The sequence below is a fragment of the Primulina huaijiensis genome, chromosome 15, assembly GCF_012295235.1.
Source record: "Primulina huaijiensis isolate GDHJ02 chromosome 15, ASM1229523v2, whole genome shotgun sequence".
Lineage (NCBI taxonomy): Eukaryota > Viridiplantae > Streptophyta > Magnoliopsida > Lamiales > Gesneriaceae > Primulina > Primulina huaijiensis.
The window spans coordinates 18116089-18132936 of record NC_133320.1 but is presented as its reverse complement, the minus strand read 5'-3'; the positions used below and the strand labels follow the sequence as shown (position 1 = coordinate 18132936).

The 16848-nt window shown below is 37.4% G+C and overlaps 1 protein-coding gene across 1 annotated transcript; it reads left to right on the top strand.

The window, feature by feature from the left end:
• The first annotated feature begins 56 nt into the window (after positions 1–56).
• Positions 57–15778, top strand: LOC140959148 (uncharacterized). The gene is made up of 12 exons (XM_073416940.1): positions 57–1525; positions 1620–1754; positions 1865–2009; positions 2350–2652; positions 3057–3318; positions 3775–3941; positions 4071–4181; positions 13713–13764; positions 13852–13958; positions 14033–14161; positions 14266–14355; positions 15082–15778. Exons 1-12 carry the CDS (start codon positions 279–281, stop codon positions 15625–15627), a joined length of 3294 nt encoding a protein of 1097 aa, XP_073273041.1. The 5' UTR covers positions 57–278; the 3' UTR covers positions 15628–15778.
• The last annotated feature ends 1070 nt before the right edge of the window (positions 15779–16848 follow it).

The window sequence follows — 16848 nt, the reverse complement described above, 5'->3', positions numbered from 1 at the left end:
GTTTAGCCCGGTTGTCGGCTTGTCGCCCCCGTTTTCAGTTTAATACCCGATCAATTGAAAATCAATGCCCCATTTGTCCGACGATACATCAAGCAAACTATAAAAACGCAGTTGGAGGGAAAATTGCATTCTTACACGATATATAGCTTTCTTTCTTCGACGTCATTTTTTATTTCATTCTTATTTATGCTTCTCTTCATTCTTGAATTCATATGTTTCCTCATAAAATGAAGGCATTTCTCATATATTCTTGAAGTTGTAATGAAAATAGATGTAATATGGGCTGTTCTTCAGGTTCCTCCTTTTCTTTTCAGAGTAAAATTTGCAAAAAACGGCAGAAATCGGAGTTTCCAGTGATATGTCTCAAGAAACCCAGAAAAAATACAGTCAAGAAAGCAGTTTTGTGTATTAAAACCTTCGATCTTCCTTTAATTTCGAGATCAACGGGTCAAATCTGTGAATCCATTTGTCTTGAATCCTATAAACCCTACACGGTAGGCCGCAAATATAAGTTTTGCGATTTTGTTATTATTGATAGTAGGATTAGTAAAAGACATTGCCAACTATTGTTTGATTCTTTGAATAATAGGATTTATTTATCCGATGGAGTGATTGTTGAGTTTAGTGAATATAGTGATTCTTTCTGTAGCAACAGAACTAGGGGTTCGCTAAATGGCGTTTGTGTAAATGGGATTCGGACTAGTGGATTTGTTGCATTGAAGGTTGGGGATGAGGTTAGGCTTGTTTGTGGGAAAGAAGAGCATGGGGATGGAATTGGATTTATGGTAGAAAAGATTGTTTTTATGGAGGAAGTTGATTATAGAAGTTCAACTGAATTGAATTCTTGCCTAAATTCTGGACATGCTAATTTTAGACTGGAACGCGACAGAGCAATTGATAAGACAAGAGTGCTTTTAAGTTGGTGTAAAGATATATTGGGTAGTGATGACCCAATATCTTACATTAGAAAATGTATCATTCTTGATCAAAACAACAGGATTAGTTTTGCTTTTGTACACGGCAGTAAGAAGTGTTTTGGGTTTTTGCCGAATAGTAGTTTTGATAGACAACTTCAAATTGGACGTGGTAATAGGAAAAGAGTGTACTCTAGGGAGACTGGAGCTGTTGCAAAAGGCTGCAATTTAAGCTGGGACGAGATCATAGATGTCTCGGAGGTAAACTCTGAGTTGAAATGTGCTAATGTTTTCAATAGTGCTAATGCTAACACTACAAGGAAACTTGATTATGGTGGCATTCATCTTGAAGATGGCATTTCCAAAAGTGATGGATCTGCCAGTTTGTCTTATGGAAAGCTGGATATTACTCAATGTAAAGAAGTGTTGGAGGATAATGATTGTGGTAGATTTATTATACCGCCGGGAAAGAAGTTTTATTTAAACAGGCTTCGGTTTGAGGGACAAGACCAGGAGGAGGTGGATGATGTTGTTTCATTGCCAGAGCTCTTTCACCCAATTAAAAACCTCGTCCGAGTTTTTATAGCGACGTTTACCAGTGATATACCATGGTAAATACATGAAAACCTGTCATTTTGACTTTTTTTCTTTGCTTTATCCTGATGCATGGATCATGATTATGACTGTGAAGCATGTTGTATGCAGGTTTATATCCTGTTGCAAGATTCCTCCTCATCTACCAGTGACAATTGCTTGTCACAGTGCTGAAAAGTGTTGGAGTTTGGACCCCGATGAAAGAACTTCAGTTCCGTATTCAGATTTTCCTAACCTAACTGTGGTGTAAGTAATGCGTCAGGGCACTTTCAATCATTGTAAAGGCATGTAATTGGATTAAGGATATCAACATGAACTTTTTGTTATATGAGATTAACTAACCGTTCCTCGATCAGGTATCCTCCATTTCCTGAAGCAATAGCTTTCAGTAAAGACCGAAAGAAATCGGGCATTGCTTGCCATCATCCAAAATTGATGGTTTTGCAAAGAGAAGATAGCATGCGTGTTGTCATCACATCTGCAAATTTGGTGGCGAAACAGGTTCTTGTTGAGAGAAGTGCTTTTTGTATGTGGTTGTTGACTTTAAGAAGCTTAATGATTCTGGAAAAGATATTGTTATTTGAAGGGAACTTGCAACTTGAGTATGTTTATGAATGTAATTGCACGTGTCCTTAAATGCAAAATATGAAGGAACAATGAAAAACAAAAAATTTTGTATTCTAGGTTGTTTGCTCTGACCAAAGTGAGAGAAACTAATCCTTTCCTCATGCAAAATCGTTTTGGGCCTTTTAATGTTTCACTGAAGAAAATGTTTTCAATTTATTGTTTAAAGTGATTTGATTTAATAAGACTTGTTTTTTCTATATCTGAAATATTGCAGTGGCTTGATGTAACCAATACAGTCTGGTGGCAAGATTTTCCACGACTCATTATTCCTGATCACGTATCTCTTTTCACCCAATTGTCAATTCGAGAAGTAAATATCGACTTAAAGGGCGATTTTGCTGCTCAGTTGGCTGGATTTGTGGCATCGCTAGTTGTTGATATTCCTAGTCAGGCATACTGGATCTTGGAGTTAATCAAATATGACTTCAAAGGAGCAGTTGGTTATTTGGTAGCTTCTGCGCCAGGAATTCATTCACATAAAAGGCCTCGAGTATCCAGGTCAAAACATCTCCTGGTGGTAGGTACCTCTTGTTGTCCCTTGATTAATATGTTCACATTATTTTATGGTTTAAGAGATATTTGATTTACTCTAAACAGATTTTGATTCTTTGACCTTTTATATGGGATACTTCATGCTTCCGTTATCATTCCCAAAGGCCAAAAGTTTTAAAGCTAGGATATCATTGCCTTATTAAAGTACCCAAGCATTATTTATGATGAATGTTTTAGTACATAGGCAAGCTTCCCACCTGAGGGTTTTACAAATAAATTTTTTAGCAGTCATGTAGCATAATTTTGTTAGTGTGTGATCTCAATATGCTAAGCTTTAACTCTTCCCATGACAATGTGAGTTATAATTTGACATCATAATCTATTATTGGCTTCTTGATGAATTAAACATCTGGTGCCTCTCTATATAAGGGCGACAATTGCAAAACAGAGTCTGGTGGTGCAAAACTATTGACTTCTGTGGAAGCATCCGTGGTTGGTATGAGCTACATATATCATGCGTCAGCTGATTCTAATGGGGCGCGGTTGAGGAAACTGGCTTCTTTTCTCAGTAAATGTGATGAGAATCTGGATGGAATGTCAGAGATTGTCTTAAAGAGAGATATCAATATACCAGCTGATAGGAATGCTGTGAGTGTTTTTATTCCTAACCCAGAAGACTCTTCCCTGGGAGGTAAATTTGTGCTTACTCAAGTTGCCACAGAGTTTGCTTTCACTTTCATGAGTTTTAGATACAGCTGATGGCCTGATGCTGCATTGGTCATGATGAAAAATAGTTTTGCTTGTTAAACTTCCTCAAATTGTTATGTTTTTTCATAATTCATAAATTAAGGTTTAGTAACTTCAAATTAATGTAGCAAATGCATAGTAAATTATTTTTAGAAGACTGAAATTACTTAAACGTCAATCAGCCAGCCTGGTTTTATTGAACTCACTTTGGTTCACAGTTCAGACAAATGTCCAGGCAATTGCTTTTACGTCGAACACATGAATTACAAATCAACCAAATTGGAAACACTTAGTTAGATCAATATCTCTGGGTTTCTAGTTGAAGCTACCTTGTTTGCTAGTTTCAGTAGCTGTTTGACTTGACTACATAAAGTTGTGATCTGTTTTTTTGTTGCTTTAGATATCATTCAACTTGGATTTCTACCAAGGAACATCGCAAAATGGGTTTCTCCACTATCGGATAATGATCTTTTTGCATTTTCTGCCTATATCAATCCAAAGGAAGTCCTTTCAACAGTGTTAGAGGGAATCGACAACAAAGTAAAATTGATACTTTATGTGTATGCGGTATGGCTTAGAAGTTCGAATTGAGCTTTTAATTATTTTAATTTTAGGGTATTTGTTGTTCTATTGAGGTACGTAGCAGACTGCGGGTCTTTGGTAGTCCTGTATCAATCTATGATTTTACCTTTGCAGGGCCCTTCTTTTATTGATATGTCAGATGATATGCTACTTGAATATGCTTCTGCAATATGCTCACTGATTGCTTTGAGTCAGAGATTTACAGGCCTCTGGCGCCTTAAGGAGGTAAGCCTCTGTAATTGTTAAGTTAATCTTCAGGAATGTTTTACGTTGTTTTAATCTTCCATCTTATTTCTTAGTGTTGATGTTCAAATAGTTAGATAGATCAATATTTGTATTCAAAGCTTACTTGATTAGGACTTAGGAGAAGACTCCTTGTTAATCGAACAAGGAAGATATAACTCTATAAATAAGTGTCTTGTACTCTTTACTTCTAAGCCTAACAAATAAATCTGCTCTTCTTAGCCTATGTTTTTCCCTCTTTAACTACATGGTATCAGAGCACGTAATCGGTCCATAACTAAATACGGTGTGGCCTCAACGCTAGACCGCTGCCCCCTTCTTCCACCATCCTGTCCGACAGTACATCTATTCCCATCACAAATCATAAACTCAATGGGCATAATTATCTACAATGGTCCCAATGGGTTATGATGTTTATTTGCGGCAAAGGCAAAGATGATTTTCTTTCCGGTATGGCTCGCTGACCGGACAAGGATGACAAGTCTTTCAAATCCTGGTGATCGGAGAATAACATGGTGATGTCCTGGCTGATCAACTCTAGGACAATGGAGATTGGAGAGAATTTTCTGCCTTATCACACGGCCAAGGACATCTAGGACGTTGCTCGAGACACTTATTCGTGTAAAAAGAACGAAGCGGAACTGTTCGAGATTGAGAGTCGCCTCCATGAATTGAAACAAGTCGATGGATCTGTCACCCACTATTTCTCGACACTTAACATATTCCGGAAGCAAATCGATTTGTTTGAAACACACACATGGAAGTGCCCAGATGATGGGAAAAATCATCGGGCTATTATTGAGAAGAAACGTATCTTTCAATTTTTATTGGGCCTTAATGACTGATTTGATGAAGTGCATGGGCATATTCTTGCCTCGAAGCCACTGCCTACACTACGTGTGGCATTTTCCAAGACCCGCCACGATGAAAGCCGGTGAAGATTGATGCTCGGTCCCTCCCTTACTGCCCCGCTGTTGGAGGGTTCTGCTCTGGCCTCACACCGCGCACCGCTGTCTGCGCCTCCCACTTCTGATCACTCTAATTCTCCGGCTGCGAATACTTCACAATCCTTGGATGCCTCTAGCAGCATGCGACATGGGCGACCTTGGTGCCCTAAGTGCAAGAAACCCACACATACCTTGGATACATGCTGGAAGATCCCCGGCAATCCCGCAAGTTGGAAGCCAGCTCATGATTGACGGGCAAATTCTGCTTCAGCAACTGACAGTTCACATGACCAGCAACCTTTTAGCAAAGACCAACTTGAGATGCTTCACAAACTGTGTAGCCAGGCTCTTCCAAACAACAACTCATCGATTATTGGCACTGGGAGTGCTGTCCACAAAGGTATGAGATGCTTCACAAACTGTGTAGCCAGGCGCTTCCAAACAACAACTCATCGATTATTGGCACTGGGAGTGCTGTCCACAAAGGTATTATCCCCTCTGCCTTTCTCTCACCGCCTGTTCTTTCCCATTTTTGGATAGTTGATTCAAGGGCATATGGAAATTTTGGGTGATTCAACTCCTACTGCCCATACGTGGCTTCCTACACCGTCAAAATTGCTAACGGGACTTGCTCCAAAGTACTGGGTTCGGGGACGATTAGTTTATCCAAGGACCTTTCATTACATTCTGTTTTATTTGTTCTAGATCTTGATTGTAGTTTCTTATTTGCCAGTTACCTGAATCGGGATCTTAACCGTGTCACTAAATTCGTGTATAACTCATGTATTTTTGAGGACTTGGCATCACGGAAGATGATTGGCAATACTGAATTCTGTGATGGGTAATGAGTTGTATTCTATGTAGCACGAATACTCTTAATTTTTTTTTTGAAGTATCAGACATGGATATGAATACGACATGCCGATCCGCGTGTCAGGTACGGAAAAATCTGTGTTTTTGACTTTTTGTAAGTTTGACCAGTCGTATATGTCTTGGATACGGCTAGGATACGCTATGGGCACGGCAGAGATACACTTGACAGAAAAAAACAATTGATTTTTTTTCTTTTTTNTAATTGTCGTATCCTAGCCGTATCATGTCTTATATTTTCAAAATTTGTCGTATCGCGGTATCCGTATCATATTTGATACCTGTATCCATGCAACATAGGCTATATCTCTTCCAAGCTTCGTCTTTCATCCACTTTTGGCCAGTGGCATCCTGTTCTTCCATCACTGATTCTTTAATTCACTCAAATAAAGATAGGGATATATTGTCATGGCATTACAGATTAGGACATCCAATATTTTTGTATTTTGAGAAGCTTTATCCTTTATTATTCCGTTATAAAAGTTCAAAGTGTTTTAATTGTGATGTGTATCCATTGTCTAAACATACCCATAACTCTTTCTCACCACAACCATATAAGCCATCGCATTTTTTTCCCTGATTCACAATGACATCTGGTGTGGGCCCCCAAATCGTAATATCATCATTAACTTATACTTGCAGTAGCGGAAGCGTGTACAATCCTTGATTTTATAAAAGATAAAAAAATATGAATTCAACGGAAAAGTCAAGGTCTTGTTAAGCCAACATTTTCATTCTCAATTTCCATCTTATTCGGAGTCCTGTAATCCTGTATCTAGAATTTACAATAAATAGAAAGAAATAGAGGTTAAAGTCTTTGGGGATTTAGTAAGGAAATAAACTAGGCTTATATACCGTTAACAAATCAAACGATAATATATCAGTGCAGTATTTCAATATGAGATGACATATATCAGTAGTAATATATCATCACAAAATATTTTGTCAAGTGAAATGCAGTGACTGTTTAGGACTCTGAAGTGAATATCGTGGGCTAAAGAGATGATTCTTACCAATATTCGGTGTGACATTTTTCTCCACATACTCAAGTAGAATCCATACAATCGATCATTTACGAGCCAATGTGAACTCATATTTACGGACCGAAGTCACATTGTTCAGATAAATTATATACCAGGTTATAAACACGTTCGTTGGACTCACATTCCTGGCTGAAGCCACGTGGTCCAGTAGATTAGGAATCCGGTACATAGAGCGTTATCTAGGGATCCAATCATTCAATCAGTAATAGCCGATCGATAACAATTTAGGAATGAGTAAATCAATATGAACTATAATATGACCAATAAAACGAGAAATTCACAATATGATGCAATATATATGAATAAATTGGCAGTGATGAAACTTTACGGTAAATTCCAGGCCAAATGCCCAAAGGGTCATAATTAAAGAAAAACCGGCGATAAACCTGACCGTTGAAACCTCACGGTAGGAAAAAAAAAACTCACTTTGGTATCTTACGATTTCGTCTTGTTGATGAGCTCAAGCCAAGATAATTTCTTATAATTATAATTCAAGTAATTTTAGACTGGGTAGAATCAGGAGCAGGTTCTGGAATCTTTAAAAATCATTTTTGTACGAAACTTATTCCGGGTAGTTTCGATTAACATTTTAAAAATTCATAACAATTAAAATACATGCCCAAAAATCATCAAACTTTCTAGAAATGCCTAAAAATAGTGCAGAATTGTTCGGAAGTTGGAAAATTCATGAAACAGTCGGCAGGTGTACCACACGTGCCTCCTCGCCGGCGTGTGACCGAGCTCCGGCCGCCACGAGCTGTTGGAAATTTTACAGGAGATACGTCTTGTAATTTCCTACAACTATTGTGTAGAAACTATTTTGAAATTCCAAACCGAATGCATCCAGAGTTTGAAAAACTAAGTGATGCTCTTTTGGGTCGACCAAAAACAGTACTTTTGGCGACTGTGAGGATGATCGGCTGTCGTATATATAAACTAAGAAACATTTTGAATACTTTTTATTTTAAAATCGAAGTGAAAATCGTTCAAGAAGAATTGGTAAATCGAGCTTGAAGTGACTACCTAAAACATAAGTTTTTGGAATTTTCCAGAAACCGTTCTTCATGATTCTTTATTTTTTAGGCAAAATCGGTTGCTGGTATTGATACACCTCATATAATTTGGTTCTGGGAGGGAAAAGATTGTTGTGTAAACTCTGTAGCATAGATACTCCTATTTTTTTCCTGAAGTATCAGACACAGATATGGATACAACATGCCGATACGCCTATCGGATACGACAAAATTCGTATCCTTGACTTTCTGTAGGTTTGACCAGTTGGATGCATAGTTGTCAAGGGCGCAAGGCGCACCGAGGCGCAAACGGGCTCTGGAGCCTGAGGCGCAAGGCGAGGCGCGCGCCTTACCGAAGCAAGGCGCACATTATTTATTTTTTAAAAAAATATATTTATCTTAGAATAATATATTAATATATTAAAATATGAAATAATTAAGTTACGACGTAACACAAAACAACAAATAATTAATAAGTTCATTATAATAAGTAACATGATTAAAATTCTTCAATCATCCAAATCAAGTTCATCTTCTTCCATCGAATCATCAGAGTCCCTAGAACTGATACCTGAGCTTTCTTCAATAAATGGTTCTTGGCCTTTCTCTTATTCACGCTGTCACGTTGGCTTCTGTAATTCTGTTGCAGTCTGCACACTTCTGCTCTTGTCGCCTCATGATATTTAATTTGTTAACTGGGCTGCTAGGGTTTGAGGTTGGGTTGGGCCTTTTACATTTTAAGTTAATATTAAAAAAAAAAAAAAGAGAAGTTGCATTTTCTCTGTCACTGAATTTAAAAAAAAAAAACAATCTCAGGCGTGCCTAAGGCGCGCCCGAGAGCCCTTCCAAGGCGAGCCGAGGCGCGCGCTTGGGCTCGCCTTTGTAAATCGTTGCGCCTGGGATTTCCCGAGGCGCAATGCCCGCGCCTGGTAGCGCCTCTAGCCTCAAGGCGAGAGGCGCTCGCCTTTGACAACTATGGTTGGATGCATCTTGGACACATCTAGGATACGACATGGACACGACTGAGATATGTTTCGGCAAAATTGTCTTCTTAAATCACTCATGTGAAGTTGTACATTGTATATATTTAAATAAATAAATATATATATATATAAATATATCTGCAATATACTTATATAAATATATATATTTCTACAAATTTTAATTTTTAATACTAAATTTATATATATATATTTATATATTTTTTAATAATTGCCGTGTCTTAGCCGTATCTTGTCTTATATTTCAAAATTTTCCGTGTCATCGTATCCGTATCACATTCAATACTCTACACGACTACACATACTCGTATCCATGCAACATAGTGTATAAAATATTTGGGGATTTTTGAATATGTTTTGGTATTTTTCAGCTTATTTTTCTCTATTTGTGCCCCGTTTCTCTACTAATTTCTTCCCCAATTTTTCTTCTCTAAAACCCACGAATTTCAAGGAAAATTTTCTAATATGAAAAAGCCTCAAAATGGATGTATTTATAGTAGGAAAGGAGCCATCAAACTTAGATACTTGTCTTGGCTTATTTTGTCAAGTTTTGACACTTGTTTGCCCAAACTCGACATCTACCATGCTTATTAAAATTAAATCAAATTCCATTATTTTATTTATTATTTATGGTTATTTTTNAAATTCATATAATTAAATTATTGTTATTATTAGAAGCATTTTTATTTTTTCATTACTAACATTTTAAAAATTAAGTAGATCAATGTATAAGCAAATTATTTATGTATGTCAACTTTTTTTAGACTATATAATTTTATTTATTTATTATTATTAGTATTATTATTACATTCAATTTATTAAATTTTGATTAAACACCTCAAAATTTTTGGGTTGTTACATCTGGGATCCTTCCAATATAAAAATGTTACGGGTTCTCGTTGGTTTCTGCTCCTTGTTAATGATCATACACGAGTCTCGTGAATTTTCTTAATGAAGGATAAATCTGAAACCTGCTACTTGTTTCAACGATTCAATCTCATGATCCAAACTCAGTTTTCGTTCCACATCCAAGTTTTAAAATCTGATCATGCCGGAAACTACTTTAACTCTGTTATGGGAACTTACCTCCAAAGTCAGGGCATAGTCCAACAAAGGTCTTGCTTCGATACACCCCAGCAGAATGGTGTCGCCGAGCGTAAGAATCGTCACTTACTTGAGGTGGCCGGATCCTTAATTTTCACACGCATTGGCCCCGAGAATTTTTGGGGTGATGCTGTCCTCTCTGCTACCTAAGAATCGTCACTTACTTCCTTACTTTTCACACACATTGGCCCTGAGCATTTTTGGGGTGATGTTGTCCTCTTTGCTACCTAAGAATCGTCACTTACTTGAGGTGGCCCGATCCTTACTTTTCACAAACCTTGGCCCCGAGCATTTTTGGGGTGATGTCCTCCCCTCTGCTAACTACTTGATCAACTGAATACCCTCTTGTGTCCTCTAGTATAAGAATCCCATTCAATCCCTCCAGGCATGTTTCCCTCCTTCACATCTATTTCATCACATTCCTCTCAAAATTTTTGGTTGTTTGGTGTTTGTTCACATTCACCAACATCACCGCGGTAAACTTGATCCCCGTGCTATCAAGTGCATTTTCCTTGGTTATCCCGCTAATCAAATGGGGGATATAAGTGCTACTCTCCCATCATCGAGAAATTCTACTCTTCCGTGGATGTCACTTACCTTGAACATGTGCCATTCTATCCCAATTCTTCGATTTAGGGCGAGCCAGCACTACGAGAATTTCATCCCTGGGAACTCTAACATCTACCTTACCACACTGGAACCCACTGTCACCTTCGATGCTAGTACACCCCATGTCACCAAATCACCAAACCGGCCAGTACAGGTCTATTCAAGGAAGAAACACCACCAGAAAGATGCCCAACAACACCCCGAACAGATTCAGCAGAGCCTTGGCTCGATCTCTGAGACAATGCCCAGGGACTATACACAGTTATGCCTAATTTAAATTATGATATGATGATTCCCCAGTGATTGAACATGATGATGAACAACATATTGCATTAAGGAAAGACGTTTGATCATGTACACAACACCCTACATGCAACTTTGTTTCTCTTGAAAAATTATCACATGCATGTCAAACATTTGTATCCAGACTAGTTCGAGTTCAGATTCCATAAACCATAGAAGTTGTTCTCCAGGATCCTGAAATGAAAACTGCTGCATTTGAAGAAATACGGGCCCTTGAAGAATAATATTTGGATTCTTACAGAACTCCCTCATGGAAAACAAACTGTTGGATGTAAATGGATCTTCTCAGTAAAGCAAAAAGTTGATGGTAGTATCGACCAATTTCGATTGGTAACAAAGGGATACAGTCATACGGCATTTACTATCAAGAAATTTTCACCCATATGGCTAGACATAATACCATCCGAGTCATTCTTTCGATTGTCGCAAACTTGGATTGGCAGTTATATCAACTTGATGTTAAAAAAGCCTTCCTCAATGACGACCTTGAGGAAGAGATTTGCATGGAAATCCCACCTGGTTTTGAGACTGCATTGACACCCAATAAAGTATCTTGGTTGAGGAAATCATTGTATGGCCTAACACAATCGCCTCCGGCATGGTTCCATCATTTCTTAACAGTTCTGAAAAAAAATGGGTACACGTAGGGGCAATCTGATGACACATTATTTAGCAAACACTCTGGAGAAGGGAATATCTCAGTCCTCATTTTGTATGTCGACGATATTGTTCTGACTGGAAATCACACTGAGGAAATGACATGGGTAAAAGCCTTATTCTCGAGAGAATTTGAAATGAAAGACCTCATTGAACTCAAAGATTTTCTTTAAATGGAAGTGGCAAGGTCGTCTTTTGGGATTTCCATTTTTCAAAGGAAATGTGTGCTCGATCTCCTAAAGGAAACCGGAATGTTGGGATGCAAATCGGTAGAAACTCCGATGGATGCAAATGTTAAGCTTCAAGTCGACAGTGACCTCGCAATGGTTGACAAAGGAAAATATCAAAGGTTAGTAGGAAAACTAATCAATCTCGCGCATACACGTCCTGACATTGGGTTTGCCGTCACCGTCATCAGCTAGTTCATGAATAAACCTGCAAAAGACCACATGGATGTTGTATACTGAATTCTAAGATACGTCAAAAGAAATCCAGGCAAAGGACTTTTCTTCAAAAGATCCTCAACACAAGCCATTATAGTGTATAGTGATGCCGATTGGGCTGGATCTCACGGTGGTAAGTGGTCTACATTAGGGAATTGTACATTTGTGTGGGGGAATCTGGTAACTAGGAAAAGTAGGAACCAACGTGGTTGCACGAAGCAGTGTACAAGCTGAATATCGAGCTCTATCGCAAGGAATGTGCGAATGAATGTGGGTGAAAGACTACTCGTTGAATTAAAGCTTGAGGACGGATGACCTGAAGAATTAAGATGCGACAATCAAGCTCCTATAAGCATAACCAAGAATCAAGTGCACCACGATCGCACAAAACACATTGAAGTGGATCAACATTTTATAAATGAAAAGACTGGGAATAAAGTCATTGATATCAGCTACGTCCCCACTCGCATGCAAACAACAGATATATTGACCAAGACACTTCACATATCGAGCTTCGAAGACTTATGTTCTAAGTTGAACATGATCAACATCTATGACCCAACTTGAGGGGGAGAGTTGAAGTTCAAATAGTTGGATAGATCAATATTTGTATTCAAAGTTTACTTGATTAGGACTCTTGGAGAAGACCCCTTGTTCGATTGAACTAGGAAGATAAAACTCTAAAAATAAGTGCTTTGTATTCTTTACTTCTAACCCTAAAAAATAAACCTGCTCACCCTAAAAAATAAACCTGCTCTTCTCAGCCTATGTTTTTTTGTCTTTATCTATGTACTTCGAGATTAAATATAGCTGCAACTTGGAATACTGAAACTTATTATCCTAGAATGTGATTTCAGGATATCTTGTAATTAAGTGGAACTTGCTATTTATTGTGATTCTTCCTGCTCGAGAATCCTTGACCTGTTTTTAAAATGAAGAATGCTTCGCTAAGAGTTTACCACATCGCTTTATGCATTAGTTATCACTTATCACTTATCAGTAACTATTCTTCCTTATCGTGTGTCTGAGGCTAATTATAAAACCCTTGGTGACTAGATTTATCTAGTGGGTGGTGGGATTGTTTTATGGAGTCACATATATTGGACTCAAAAAATATATTAGGCCCAGAATGTCAAGTAAGAATCGGAGGAGGAAAAATAAATAGGAGAGAGTTGGTTAGGATAAGGTAGTTTTTACGCATTATTTTCTGCTTTGGTTAGTTAACTTAGTTTTATGCTATGGCAAGGAGAGGGAGTTTCTTCTCGTTGTAAAAGTATTTAATCCTTGGCTGTGTATTTCACTCTTTAGTTTCCATCTAAGTCGATCTATTTTCTCCTTTATCTTGTTAATTCGAATGGTTTGCGTTGTTTGAAAAACTGGTTCATAACAGATTGGCAACAGTGTCATTGAAGACGTAGCACATGACTAATTATGGCGGTGATATATTTCATTCAAAATAGAGCATGAGGGTTGGTAGTATAAATTCTTCTCACTCTGATTTTTCCATTACTTGTTTTACCCAGGTTTTGGATCAGTACAAGTGGCCTGAACATTTGGAGTCTGAATTAGTGTTTGGTAAGTGCAATATCAAAGTATTACCTTAGTTAAGATGAAATTTCTCAGTGTGTGGTTTTGTTTCCTGTTACTGCTTTGATCATGAAGGTTCGTCGTCAGTTGGATCTATAAATGCACAATTTCTGGCCGCATTTTCGGCTGCAGCAGGAAAGCGGTCAGTGCCATTTTCCGACTCAGAGGAATCTGATCCAGATGTAAGATAAATGAGCGTAAATTGTTGCAGTGCTTTTTGTCTTTGTTTTAAGTGGTTTCTACTTCCTTCTGCCAGTGGGGCTCTTGGAATGCTAGTCTAGAGATAAAGAATCCTTCGATCCGTGTTATTTTTCCCACTATCGAGAGAGTCAAGAACAATAGGAGTGGAATTACGGCTTCAAGGCGGATGTTGTGCTTCTCAGAGGTAGGCAATGTCTTGGATAGAGGAAACCTAAGGAACTGCCACTTTTTTGTTTGCTTGCCGTCCTTTCACTTGAACAAACATCTTAGGTCGCTCGTCTTTTACAGAAAACATGGCAGAGGTTGAAAAAAGTTGGCATACTCCACGATGCAACCCCTTTTCCGGCTGATCGAGTTGGGTTTCCTATGCATGTCAAGGTACCTATTTTTCAGCCGCTGGTAATATATTGTGTGACAAGGAGACTTCTAATACAATATCTACGCATTTCATATAGCTGAACATTGCTTCTTCCATTCTTTTTGGAAAATATTATCTGTCCAGCATTATCAAGTCTATTGAATGTTGGTACCTATGCTATACGCTTGGGTTGGATATGTATTAATTGATATGAGCCACTGAAATAAACTAGCAATTATCCAAATTCATTTTAAGTTTTCCACCAAAGGATTTCATGATTTTGACATTCTACTTTCGTAATTTGACATTCTACTTTCAGATCCGCTGATATTTTACAATAATTGAGGAATTTGAAATTTCCTAAAAGTGGTTTCATTTAAAATTCACTGATTTAGTTTTTCGTCAAATATGTGTCCGGTCATCCAGTGACAAAGGCTGCCTCAATCTTTCACGATAAATATTTTAGTGCAACCGGCATGCATTTGGACCATTTTTGCGTTTCTGTTCTTTCTTTCTTTGGATGACAATTGCTGTAATTAGATTCAAACACAAGTCCTTGTTAAGTTGTATCATTGTTCTTACTATGAGAAACTAGTTATTTAAAGTTAAAAGTATAACAAAATGCCTTATTTGCCATTAACCACAGGAGAATGCAGTAAACCCATCTGAGAAAATAAAGAAAATTATTTTGCCGTATTTGCTTGCTCTTTGCAACACATTTTTTTCTTCATAAATGGTATGAACAGGTGGGAAGAAGACGTTTCGAGTCAACTGACAGATCTTCCTTTGGATGGGTTTATTGTGGATCACATAACTTCAGTGCGGCAGCCTGGGGACGGCCAGTCTCAGATAGACAATTGAATGGGACGGTGACAAATAGTTGCGTACTAGGTTCAAGACTCCACGTTTCTAATTACGAACTAGGCATTCTCTTCATTGTTCCTCCGCCAGATTCAGTAGACTGCGCCAAAGAAAGTGCTGAAAGCTTAGATGATATCATTTTACCATTTATCGTGCCTCCACCAAAATACTCTTTAGTAGACATGCCTGCTACAGCACAAGCAATGAAGAATGCATGGACTGAGCAGCGCGAACAAGAACGAGAACTACATGAAGCAGTCTTGACCACTGCTGATGATGGTATGGTAGAGGAAATACCAGAAGAAGAGGATGATGAAATTTTCGAGATTGATAAATATGACAAACTGGAAAATGAAGATGAAAAGACTTACGCGGGTAGGCTCTGGAGCCAAGTTCATTCTTCCAGGGTCAGCGACCGGATCCAATATTAGGGGGCAAATTTTTTTATTAATCATTCTTGTATTTTGACAAGGGGTGTACCATTCAATTTATAATAAGCCATAGGAATAGCTAATTATGTAGCTCACAATGTATATCATCCGGTATTATTATGACAAATCCGAGCCATTTAAATCTTTCTTAGCTCAACGTTTCTATTTTATGCACTTAGTTTTAGAAATAGTTAAATATCGTGCAGGTAAACATATGAAATCTGAACAGTTTGGTACATCCCATAGATGATCCAAATGCGATAAAATAAGATCCGACGTTCATCTCATGCCATGTATCAAATGGTTTCTCGATCAATTGATTATCATTAAAGATTAGTTTCTATTGTGAATTTAAAATAGTTAAGTAACAAGTAAAACTTCTTTTACCTTGAAGCCAAAACACACCTCACCACACAAAGATTGTCGAATTAAAGTATGAATGTTCATCCTCAATGCCATTAACATTCAAATTTACTAATTTATTACGAATACCCTTCAACCATTCTCACAACGGAAGGAATCACATAAAACATGCCGTATTCATACATTTTTTTATCTTAAAAAACTAGAAGTAGTTTTAATTATGGCTGGTTTAGTACGGTATACAAGTCTTTTCAAAGAAAACAGTATACCGTACCGAAAATTTTGATACCGAAAAAACAGATACCAATATCGTGCTGAAATTTTGGTATACCGAAATGTCAGTATACCGAAATTTCGATATCTTTCGGTAATATAATTCATACCTTTCTTACCAACACATTCGATATATCGATTTTTTGATAGGGTATCTGTAATGCTTGAAGTAAATATCACAATTGTTGATTTAGTAATGTGAGATTACTAAATAATTAACTATTCTCAAAGAATGAAATATGACATATCTTGGCCATATGAAGTCCAAATGATTTGAAATTTGGATATAACGTAGAAAACTCAAAGATATAGAAGTTTCATGTTTTGAGTTTTGGAAAATTTGCTCATTTGACTGGTTCAAAGGGATATATCGATGTTAAAAATATTATATTATATTATTAATATATTATAATATAATAATAAAAAAAGATAAAGTTGAAAGTTTAGTCGGTAAATTAATTCAGAATTCATCCATCGACATTTACAGTAGAGGGAGAGAGAAATAACAAATAAGGTTTTGAAATTTTCTTTTCGATATTGTAATTTATCGGTTTATCCAATCGACGAACAAATTTCAGTTTTGGA

Excerpts from the sequence above, each read along its gene's own strand:
- LOC140959148 (XM_073416940.1), top strand. The coding sequence starts at position 279 with ATGGGCTGTTCTTCAGGTTCCTCCTTTTCTTTTCAGAGTAAAATTTGC. Across the intron at positions 2,653-3,056 it reads GGTCAAAACATCTCCTGGTG|GGCGACAATTGCAAAACAGA; the intron begins GTAGGTACCTCT and ends TCTCTATATAAG. Across the intron at positions 14,356-15,081 it reads GGTTTCCTATGCATGTCAAG|GTGGGAAGAAGACGTTTCGA; the intron begins GTACCTATTTTT and ends TGGTATGAACAG.